General features: G+C 38.8%; 1 protein-coding gene across 4 annotated transcripts in view; it reads left to right on the top strand.

Annotated features, from left to right (window-relative positions):
* The window catches only part of arnt2 (aryl-hydrocarbon receptor nuclear translocator 2), a 96,115-nt gene extending 83,783 nt beyond the window's left edge, over nucleotides 1-12,332 (top strand). For 2 of the 4 annotated variants that reach the window (XM_027162152.2, XM_027162132.2), the window contains 3 exons: nucleotides 857-1,022; nucleotides 9,231-9,376; nucleotides 10,095-12,332. In XM_027162152.2, the coding sequence (XP_027017953.1) occupies nucleotides 857-1,022; nucleotides 9,231-9,376; nucleotides 10,095-10,193 (411 nt within the window). In that variant the 3' untranslated portion in view covers nucleotides 10,194-12,332. Of the gene's footprint in view, nucleotides 1-853; nucleotides 1,023-9,230; nucleotides 9,377-10,094 lie in introns of all 4 variants that reach the window. The other 2 variants (XM_027162142.2, XM_027162123.2) reach the window with 1 other exon arrangement.

Here is a 12,332-nt window from a genome sequence, read left to right as displayed (position 1 = left end):
CTTTTGCGAACTAACTGGAACAAACAATTCTCCGTTTTTTTTTTCCGAACTTACTGGATTTTCATGAATACCACATTTCTGTGGTGGTTTTGGTTCTCCTGCAAAGAATTAAAGAATAAATTTGTTTAAATACATTTGATAAATGTGGTCCATTGAAACATCTATGACTTTTCCCATCCACAACATTTCCCTCCACACATCCCTACTCTTGGCGTATTCTGCCGCATTTCCATCTAACTCTCCACACTTCCATCTTTAGAGCCTCGAGTAGCAGAACATTGCATTAATCGCTCGGTGTGACAGTTTCATTGGATCCAGACGCTCACGTGGGCAGAGAGTGACGGTTGATCGGATTGTTTGCCTTAAAAAAAGCTTGCGTTAGATCTGTTTTCATTCACCTGTGTGCATATAAGAACACACTTTCACATTCTTATTCTTTAACTTAATGGAGTTTTGAATTAAGATCTGGGAAGCGATGGTAATAAACTGCAGCCGCAATTTAAAGCCGTGTTAATCACTTAATACTGAGTCAGACTGTCTGTTTTTGTTACATGTATTATGTCACAGCTGGTTAATTGTGGTGCAGTTTGTAAAAAAAAAAAAAAAAAGATCAATATCTCATAGAAGATTATTCACTTCACAGCTTCTAGCCATAACTTCTGAAAGCTTCCTGCGATTGCTCTACTCCCACAACAGATGGGATACAAAGTGCTTTGTGCACTTCAGAACTGAATCTAGTTTACTGTAATTCCTGTGAGATTCAAGCCAGGCATGGTAAATATAACGTGCTGAAGTGAGTGAGTGTGATTAAACGCATGCTAAACGACTGCCTCCATGCTTTTTTTTTCAACAGCAGCAGCTCCCGGCTCAGTCCAGTAAAGCTCAATCTTCCCCATTCGCCATCGGCTCAAGCCACAGCTACCAGGCCGACCCGTCTTCTTACAGCCCGCTGTCCAGTCCAGCCACTTCCTCTCCCAGCGGCAACGCCTACTCCAGCCTGACCAATCGCAGCACTGCATTTGGTAAGACCTTATCTTCATTCCATTAGGAACGACTGTGTCACAACAGTTTAGTGAAAATCTAATTTACTCTAATTCAAAAATTTAAATCTAATCAAATTTTCCACTTCCTAAATGGCGTCAATCAGCCAAGTCATGTTCGCTGTCCAAAATGGTGTTTCTTTTGCACTTCAGGTAGCAAACCAATGTTGTTAAGTACTGGATATCTTACACTCAAACTGTTATCCGACATGTTATCTTACATTCTGTACTGCTTTACCCGACATAGGGTAGACAAGTACTCAAAAACAAGGGAAATGCTGCGTACCAAAGTTTCAGCATGATTTTAATATTCCAGGCATTATTACATCAATCATTTATAACAGCAACATATTTAGGCTAGGAAAATAACATAATATACTTTAAATATTTGATTTATTCCTTATTTGTTTTTTTTGACACACACATCGCTGTCTTCTAAAATCAGACTTGACTACAAGAAGCCTCTAGTGCACACTTGAAACCTCGAGAAATTAACCATTTTGTAGCACAGTTGGCTTAAAATGTCAACATTTCATGACTCAGTATCTGCCATCGCTACCAGGAAAATCAAAGCAAATGTTAAAAAACAGAAGAGAGATAAATAAAAGTGACTAAAAGTGTTTAGTAACTTTTGTAGGCTGGGATAAGTGAGTTAAGGCTTGGCAGTGAGTAGATGTTTATCTAGATGAGGTAAATAAGCAGCGGATGCAGGTAAGAGCGTGCAGCTTGGACAGAGGTGAGTGCCACACAACTCCCTTTTTTCTCGTATAATTCGGGCTTCAACTTTGGAAAGCAGGGCCTTGCAAACAGTGGGATATTACTGAAAAACTGACGGCAGTTCAGGGCAAATCAGCTCGGAAGATATGTTAGGTTAGAGACTTCCATTATTTGCTAGCTACAGTTGTAAACAAAAGCAAATGTTGGACAACAAGCATGTCATGGCCGATTGAGTATTACTGGATAAAGTGTCATTTCTTGACTGAACTCTTATTATATGGTTCCTATGATACAGTCCATAAAGACGCAAAGCTTATAGCACTTTTGACGTATAGTTTTCTACATCAACACATCCCGAGGTTCTTTATTCTTCTGTCCTAAAGTCTCTGCCATGATGGAAAATTTGCTGATTCTGACACTGGAGACTCCTTCCATAAGTGTATAAAACACTGAACTGTTCTTAGTTAAATAACACATTCTTATCCCTCACACCAGTCTGTAGTTACTATAGAAACAATAACGTATTTGTATTTGTTAGCATTATTGTAAATAGAAAATTAATCAACACCTTCTGACTAGAACTCGGTTGCACCTATTAAGCTGAATAATGTGTTAATTATTTCTCCACCTATAGAAAATACATCATTAGAAACTAAACGGCTTAAGATTTTCTGACATCACATCAGCAGTGTTATTGAAGGAATATTATAAAGCTAATGAACATGATCCTACTTCTTAGAGTAAAACAGAAGCTTGGATCATATTTTCTCTCTTCATAGCCTAAAATGTCCACTTGGATAGACTACACTGGACTAATCCCAGATCAGGACTCTTAACTGAGAGCAGATTTCCACATACGGTCACCGTTCTCGTGCCGAGTGCAAGCCTAGCAGATGCGAACCGTGTGTGTGGAAAAGCCGATTAAGGATTACTGCACCGCTGGGAGACGAACACACTCTCAAACCTGCTCTCAAGCTATCAGAGCTATCAAACTGTCTGTCATAAGCAGGCTCATTTACAAGCTGGAACCACGAGCACACTTTCCGTATTATCCGAGCAACGGCTAGCCAGACTGCATGTTAAACTCTAAACCTGAGATATTTCTGAAATGAATCATTCCTTTGTCCAAAATGCTGGTATTAGCAGTTTATTTGTATATTTTTATGCTTGAAATGCCTGGAAGTATTTATTATTCATATACTGCATCTGGTAAACTACAAACATCCTTGAAAAAAATCATGCCATGTTTTGAGTTTCTGCTCAAAATTTTTTACCAGGAAATTAGCTTTGGTGGCAGACTTTATTGAGTACATCATAGAGACATGCTGAAATTGAAGGGAATAAGGTATGATGGATTAGATGGTCAAATGTATGTGAACACTAGACCATCACACCCATATGCAGGTCTTCTTCAAACTCAGCAAAGTTGGAAGCATGCGGTTTTATAGGTTGTTTTTGGATGCTGTAGCTTTACAAATCTACCCTGGGATTTGAACTCACAACATTCCGATCAGTAGTCCAACACCTTAACCATTAAGCTACTACGTCCTCGAATTTTATTGCGTTCATTATTCCAATTTATTCATTATATTTTGACCCAAATTCCTTGTAAATTCCTTTCAATCAATTGTTGCTAGAGAAACGCTAACGTGTTAGCTGTCGCTAGAATATTAATTGGCACCTTCTTACCAATCAGATATGAGACTTTGAGATATGAAAACATTGCAGAGACATAATTAAAAGCAGTGCTGATGCAGTGAGGTACAGAACCGTGTGAGTCTGTATTGTCTAAATAAAATAATTTTTCATTGATTGAAGGCTACACCTTGTTCACCAAGATTGATGGACAGCCTGGCATTCAAACTTTATAAACTTGCTTCACAAAGCCTCAACACATTGAATAAGAAAACAATGTTAGGGAGAAGTTAGCCTTATCAGATCAGCTGCTGAACTGCGAGGATGAAATTCCACTTTAGGGCATTGCTGCTTCTCAGTGCTTTGAGTGAACGAGACAGTTTGTTTCCTCCGAAAGAGGAAAGAGATATGGAGCTTCAGCTTCAACCATTTCCCCCTGTTATCTAACTGCCTCGGAAATTGAAAGAACAGATAGTACGCCTGCTGATGGGTGCATTGCTCCTTCTGTCGTGTTGTGTACAGATCAGAGAGCTGCCATCTTTGTCAAGGACGTAAAGAGTGATGGGTTTTTCAGTCTTTTTAGCTTTGGTAGGTTGCACCAGCTAATCAGAAAACTGAAGGTGTGTTTTATCAGCTGTAGCCTCTGTATCACGGTTAATATTCTTATGATTACCTGAAAGAACTTTATCTGCCAATGTGGTTTGTATGGAAATTATACAACACCTTAATATACACCATATGACCAAAAGTGTGCACACACCGGACCATCATGTTTATGAGTTGTTGGTTTTTTTTTTTCCAAAACCGTGGGCATTAATTTGGAGATGTGGCCCAACTTTACTAAATGCACTATGCATTTCAGCATGTAGCAATCTCCTGGCATTCATCCATCATACTGTGAACATATGGCAGTGAATCATGATTCATGTATTTTCATAATTAACTTCAGCAAGATAAACTTCATGTAATAACTAGAATAAATCTCAGGTTGTGCAGTTGATATATCTATATCCATTGTAAGCTGCTTTGCGTCAATGTCCATTGTTAAAAGTTCTATGTGAATAGAATAGAATGAATAAAGTTCCTACTGCTTCAGAGTTCACTGGTTGTTTGCTTTACACCACATTAACTGACAATTGGTTGGTGTGACCTTACTGACATTAGGCTTGTGTACAGATGCTCAGCCATGGAAACCCATTTCACAGTGTTCTGATGTAACAGTGGATAAGAGATTTTTACGTACCGTGTGCTTCGGCACTGAGAGGCTCCTGCTCTGTGAGCCAATTTATGGCTAGACTCTTTTATTTCACAATAATAGTACTTACATTTAAACATGGAAGAACTAGCAGGGCAGAATTTTCATGAAAGGTAAAAGGTAACGTCCAAAGACAGTGCCAGGTTTAAAGTAACTGACCCATTCTATTGCCACTGTCTAAATCTATGATGGAATCATGTGTACTTCAAAATTTGGAGGGGAGTCCACGTACCTTTGGCCATAAAGTGTATTAAGCTAAGGACAGGGGCTTTCCAGGTTTACGTCTATGAGAGGCATTTCTTTTCCTCTGCACTTGTTGCCATTGGCTGAAAACACACCACCTTTCAGTCATTAATTAGCGCATCCATTTAATAATATGCGATCAAGGGTGGTATTTATATTCTGCTTTGATTCAGAGTGTCTGACTCCTTGAATGCCCGGAGCGCCCTCACACACTCGGCGGAAATGAGCCTAGCCATGTCCAGATAATTCCCTTTTAATGTGTTTGTCATAAAAAGAAATGGAGCATTGCTCGCACTCTCCACACACAGCAGGGCTCCGAACACACAGCAGGAGTGCGAGGCGATGCAGGGAAAGGAGGACCAAATTGAAACGTTACCCTTTTCTCTGATGGGATTAACAGAAGGGATTTTGTTCTGCCCAGCTGAGATATTAATTTGCATTGTTTTAAATTTTCCCATTTCTTTCGATCTTGTTGCACGAATACAAGTATTATAATGTCTCTGGTGTTTGTATCATTCTGTCAGGGCCAGAAAAAATACAGAGGAAATGCTCATTTCAAAGCGAGTCTGTACTCCTGTGAGTGCAATAGAGGAAGAATCTCCACATAGATCAATAGAGCTGCTATACAGTTTAAAAATGCATTTGAATATTAATCACTTAAGAGATTTGGAATTTTAATCTGCCTTTCATTTGATGCTTATGCAAAAACAATGAACATCAGTAACACTGCGATTTGTAATGCATAAACCTCAAAGTGAGTACTGTGTCAATTTTTTCAAGCAAATAAAATCAGAATGCAAACCCCTCATATTCAATATACTCTAATCTCTTTGTCTATGATTTTTGGCTTGGTTTTAGATTCATGTTGGAGCCATGTAACAATCCACAACAATCCAATTTTCAACTCATTTCTACTCGTTTATAAATAAATATTTTTGCTTTCTCTTTTAACACAAAGCTAAACCAAATCCAAAATGGCTTTCTAGGCTTCATTATGTAGGACCTTAGTGGCATTGCAGATATTACAGAGGCGGCATTAGCTATAGCATTAACTGTATGGCAGACGTGTAAATAGAAAGCTAGTTTTTCTGCTAAAGCGACTGTCCGATCAGAATTCACTCGGCTCAGAAGCCATTGGGAGCTGTTATTTTCAAGGTAGCTTTATCTGGGTATGTTCACAACCATCGGTCATGTGAGCCTAGAAAAGGCAAATGAGCGAGACTTTGAACTCTTTAGATGCACCAACTACTTATTATATTAATTAGCAGCACCACCTGATTTGTGCCTTGTTATTTTCTTACTGTTGCTTAGAGAAAAATTATATACAGACATTTGCATTCCTTATATTTGAATACCGGACAGATGCAAAAAGCATTTCACTGCATGTCGTACTCCGCATGTACCGGTATGTGTATGTGACAAATAAAATTTGAATTTAATTTGAATTTGAATTTTTTTGGCCACTGACGTGCACTAGATAATTTTTTATTTATTCATTTATTTATTTATTTTCTGCTTACTGGGATCTTGTTACAGTAGCAATGTTGGCTCTTGTGCATCTTAGTTCATGTCTAATAAATCCATCTATTAGGAAAAATAGATAATAGATCCACAAATAATCTTTTGATCATTCATAACTACTTGTATGTTAATATTTTTTAAGAACAAACAAAAACAACTCAGATGGTTTGTGCTTGCGCTAATAAGTTATTGTATCTTTATTAACAACTCTACCTGAGACAAAGAAAGACTGGTGAGGAAATAGCTGTTTATTGGTGCTATAAATGGATTATAAAGAAATGTCTGTCTTTAATTGATAAAAAAGTAAATGGCAGTGATATAAGAGGAATCAAACACTTTGGTACATGCTGGAATAAGAAACTAATCGGCTACAGAATGGCTTTGTTTTCTGGTTGCATCGAATGTTGCTTATTTTATTTTAACGATTTACCCTATTGTGCTTTATCCTTATCTTATACAGATATTTAGTGTCATGTAGTAATTGAAATATGAATATTGAGTAATAATGCGTTTATTCAGAGCCATCTTCTTACATACAGTGCCAAGAGTCATTTAGCTCAAAGATCAATTTACATTAAATGACAAAAAGTAGATTGTTGTTTTGTTTTTTCTACGAATGCAAATGTAATAAAAGTTTTAATAGGACTTGAACACTGAAATTTGTTCTGACAGCTGTTATACACTTTCATGCCTTTAAAATAAGAGTGGACAGATTTTGGCCATATGGGTGATTTTTCCACTTTCTCCACATCATCTTGCTTTCTCACAAACCAGCACGCATTCACACACACACACACACTTACACAAACACTTATCTCTGTGAGTGGAACTGAAAGATGGAGATAGATGGTTGAGGCAGATGGGGAGTGAAGAGAGGCACGGAGAGTGTGCTGCTGAATGATAAACGAGAAGAACAAGAGAGAGATTTACGACAGGGCACATCAGCGAGCCTTCAATGAGTGTTACCGCTGTAAGGAAATGAGGAGCTTGACCTCACATCAGTCAGTCATCAGTGGGGACCATGGGAAATGGCCTACAGGCTGGCGCCCACACTGAGATCGGGTCTTCACGCGCCATCACTTTTCCTCTGTCTCGCAGCAGCCTCAGGCCTCAAACATGAAGTAGGAGATAATGTACGTGATTAAATGATCATGTCAGCTTGAGACAAATGGCCTTGACTAGTAAGGAAGAAAAAAAAATGTGTTCAATACATTCTACCAAGGAAGAAAAAGAAGACAGTCGAGGTGTCTCAGTCGTTGTAATATGGTTTCAGCGATTCATGTACATACTGAGAGACTGCTTCATGAATTTTAAAAACATATCGCGAAAGTTGGCTTAGCGGCTGAATAGCTTTTACTATCCTTCTTACTTACCTTCTGCATAGTGAAGGAGGCGTGGCTTCTGTCTCTGTCAGAAAGGAGGTGTGGTCTGTGTATCTGTCAGTCTCAGTAAATGAAGAAGGCATGGTCTATATTGTCTGTTGCTGCCACTGAAGGAAGGAGGTGCGACCTCTGACAATTCCAGTGAGGAAAGGAGGCGTCGTCTCTTTATCCATGCAATTCGGTCAAGAATTAAAACCTCGTAAAACAGGTAATTGAACCTCGATTGGTAAACTGCTGGTAAACTGCTGTGGTATTAGACAAATAAGAGAAAGTATTGAGAAAGTTGGATTCGCAACTTAATAGCTCTTTGGCATTATATTTTTCAGTCCACGTGAAGGAGGCATGGCTTTTGTCTTAGTGCGGTAGGTGCGGCACACGTACCTGTCGGATCTTGATTAAGGAAGGAGGCGTGGTCTCTGTGTTTTAGTAAAGGATGGAGGCGTGGCCTATGTTTCTGTACATTTCAGTGAAAGAGGGAGGCATGGTCTCTCTGTCTGTGAAGGAATTTGTAAATGTAAATCTAAACAACTCAAAGCTAACACATTTTTTTCCTTAATTTAAGATCGAATGCTTTACACAACACTGAATCAGATGGTATCGCATCACAACCAGCTCTACATCCTACTGCACTGAATCTCAAACCTGCTTTATACCTATATTGCTCATACAGCACATTGTTGCTCACACATCATTGAACATTGTACCGCCTTGAACAGAGCCACAGTAGAATTTACAAGGCTTTTATCAGCTGGATCAGGTGTTAGAGCAGGAAAATCACCGGGACTGAGAGTGCGGGGCTGGAGATAAAGTACACAATTAAACATCATGTCATTTGAAGGTGAATGTCTTTTCTAGTAAGGAAGAAAAGAAAGAAAAAAGAGGTGTTTCCAGTACATTAAGCAGAGACATTTTAACAGAAACGACTGTATATTATCGGGACTGATAATATTATCTGCTGAGGAGTAAGAGGCCTGAAATCACTGGGATCTAGCCTGATGTACATGATTAAGAATTAGATTAAGGATAGTCGGTGATCTCAGTAGCAGATGTCAGCGCGGGTGTTATTTGTGTTCTCGCCTCCTCTTGCACAGTGTTAACTCCTAGGGCAATTATGAAGCCCGTCATCATCTGAGTCAGATTTGCTGAAGATGTAAAACTTGGCATATGGATTAAAGTAGGTGTGATAACATGATGGAAATGTATTTTTAAATAAATCATCACTAGGCAAGTATGTGCCAGTCTGTCCTTGATCGTGGTATTTGGCTGGACTTATTTTGTGACTTCATCTCCTATTGAGTCATCAGAGTGCTGGTACATAATGGAAAGATGAGTTCCACTTATGTTTTGTTTAGATGAATTGTCTTCAAAGGAATTGCTTAAAATGTTCTATTTTGTTTATGTCCAGCTGACTCAAATGTGTGTGTGGGTGTTATGTAGATGTTGCAGGCGAGGGCAGTCAGAGCGGCGCTCAGTTCCCGGGTCGGCCGTCTGAGGTTTGGTCTCAGTGGCAGAGTCAGCATCACAGCCAGCAGAGCGGAGAGCAACACACACATACTCAGCCCAGCCAGTCTGAGGTGTTCCAGGTACTCTTACTCTCTCTCTCTTTCTCTCTCTCTCTCTCTCTCTCTCTCTCTCTCTCTCTCCCCCTCCCTCCCTCCCTCCCTCCCACACACTCTCATACACAACACACATACACATCAAGACCAAATTTGACACGTCATCCTAATGTTGCTTTTTTTTAGTACTACTAACGTTGTAGTACTTTTCGAGGCTGAACTTAGTCTACTGTTTGCTTATTTAGTGTTGCACTGGAACTACGAGCAAGTATTCGGTAGCAGCATAAAAAGTCCATGGAGTGTGCAGGGTCAGATCAAGCCGCTTTTACCTGAGAGGTTAAGACACGGTGTATTTCCTGTTGTACAGGAACATTGTGAGATTCGAGCTGACTTATAGAAGGAGGTGCACCATGTCCAGTTCCACCCTCTGAGAGGACTTTTTTGTCCAATTTTTAAATACTGAACAGTTGAATGCTGATGAAAGAGGAATGTGCAATGATATTGACTTGTGATTTGCACAGTGCTTTATTGGAGACTATGAGCTTTACGTACTTGTTAGCTGCATTAACCTTGCAGCTCCAGTGCAAATCTAATAAGCAAACATGTTTTGGCTAGTTGACAAATAATTTGAGTTAAGCATGGAAGTATGTGTATTTTGGGTTGGTTTTTTTTGCAGATGAAAATAAGAGGTCTTTTATGTTGGGTTTTTCTTGTTTGTTTGTTTTTTTGTTTTTTTTTTCTTTAGGACATGTTGCCTATGACTGGAGACCCAACGCAAGGAACCGCCAACTACAACATTGAAGATTTTGCTGATTTGGGCATGTTCCCTCCGTTTTCTGAGTAACAGCAGACTAAATTGCTCTCTGGGTCATTTTTATTTTCTTGACTTTTTATGATTATCATCTCAAACGTTGTCATCATTACGATCAGTAAAACATATACACTGCCATGTTATGCATCTCTTGAAACAAAATGAACATCTTCCTGTAAATGTACACAAAGAAAATGTCCTGTTTCTTTTTCGGGCAATCTATAAGCAGTCTATCTTGTGACTGATTTATCTAGTACGCGCTAGACATGTGCCGATATATTCTTTGCACAAACCCTGCAATGATCATATGAATCGCAAATCCATAAATATACACAGAGCTACGCAGCCTTATCATGTGTGGGTCAGGATCAAGTGATAGCTGGAGTAGCTTTAGGGGCAAATCTGAGTGGAGGCTGCAGATTCCATGCAGAACCATAAGCAGTGTTGTGTAAAAACAAATGAATTACCTTTACACACAGATATTTTAACACTAAATCTACATAGAATAAATAATTATGGTTTTTAATCTTATCTTGTTTTTTGTTGTTTTTTTTTTTTTTTGGAGAAGTTATTTGTGTGATTGGTTAAATAAAAAAGGAGCCTAACATTCATGATTTTGTGCTTTTGAAACAGGACGTTACACACAGACTGCACATGCCAATCAAGTGCTCTCTATTCAGGTGAGAACACTGTTGCTAGGAAACCAGTAAATATGGACACCAGCTAATGGCTGAAGTTAACAGTTTTGCTAACAAGTTAACACCACTGGAAGTATTAACATTTATATTACATGTATTTGTTAAGTACTGAAACACTGAAAGCATTAGTAGTGAAAGCAAGAGCATTAGTAAATATCAGACTGATACCAGGATCATTGTTGATGCAACCCTATTCCAGTGGTTTAAAGCCTAAAATTGAAGGGAAATTGTTCAATGAAGGGGAGTGGTGGCTCAAGCAAGTAAGGATCGGTCACTGTGCCGAAAGTCAGGGGTTCAAGCACTGCCAAGCTATACTGTTGGAGGCCCTTAACCCTTTCTGCTCCAGGGTTGATTGGGGTTCAAGCCCTAGTACATCCAAGCTGCCACCTCTGGTCCCTGATCAGAGTTCTTAACCCTCTACACTCCTGGGACCCTGTATGCACCCTGCGCTCTGACCCCAACGTCCCCAACAAGTTAGGATATGCAAAGAAATATTTTCACTGTGCTGTAATGTATATGTGACAAAAATAAAGGCTTCTTCTTCTAAAGTAAAGAGGAACATCCAAAGCTAAAAAAAGAAAAAACAAACCTTAGTGAAGACTGCTGTACATTTGCTGCTTTCTAGATTGGACAGTTAGTGCACCTTACGCCAAAAACAAGCTCCTCCCACACGAACAGGGAAGATACTGCGTAACAAAATAATATTAACAATAAAGATTGCAATTTATCACTTGTTCAAATATCGGCACATGCCTAGCATACATATTTAAACACTCCTCAAGACAGATGGCTTAATGAGAGTCTCTGCTGTAATATCATGTATGATAAAGTATTTTTAGTGTCTCCTGTGATCTCTATACTGCACCAGCATTCTGCTTAGTGTGGCATATGTAGTCTGTATGTAGTGATGTCCACAATATAGATGATCTAATAATAGTCGTAGATGGTTATGTAAACAAAACGTGTTCCATTTCTAGCATCGAATGTGATGCTTTTTTTTTTTTTTTTTTTTTTTTTTTTTAAAACATTCAAGTGCTCTTCATCAGCAGCCTCAGTGCAGGATCTCAGCATTGCGTGTAAAGCATTTATGATCATCTCTGTGGCTGCAGCAATTCTTCACTTTCCTTTTTAAACTAACAGATATTTTATGGTTTCAATCTTTTACACAAAGAGTGTAATACAACTGAATGAAGGACTGAACGGAAGGAAAAAAAACTTTTTGCTAAATGAATATGGGCGTTTTTATGTAAATACTGTGATTTTTAAGTCTGTTCACATACACAGCTCTGTGTGCTTGTGTAGGTTTAATATCATTATGTGCAATGTCCGTGCGTATTTAACTCGGTATTTAGTTAGCCTGGTTATTGTACAATGAGTTTAGACTTGTATACACTGTGTAAATGTGTCCTGTTCATTTTTGTGACAAATTGTGCTTGTGACAATAAATGCTCAATGAATATGTGGATTTCAAAAA

This window comes from Tachysurus fulvidraco, chromosome 2 (genome assembly GCF_022655615.1).
Source record: "Tachysurus fulvidraco isolate hzauxx_2018 chromosome 2, HZAU_PFXX_2.0, whole genome shotgun sequence".
Taxonomy (NCBI): Eukaryota; Metazoa; Chordata; class Actinopteri; order Siluriformes; family Bagridae; genus Tachysurus; species Tachysurus fulvidraco.
This window is presented reverse-complemented; position numbering and strand designations above follow the sequence as displayed.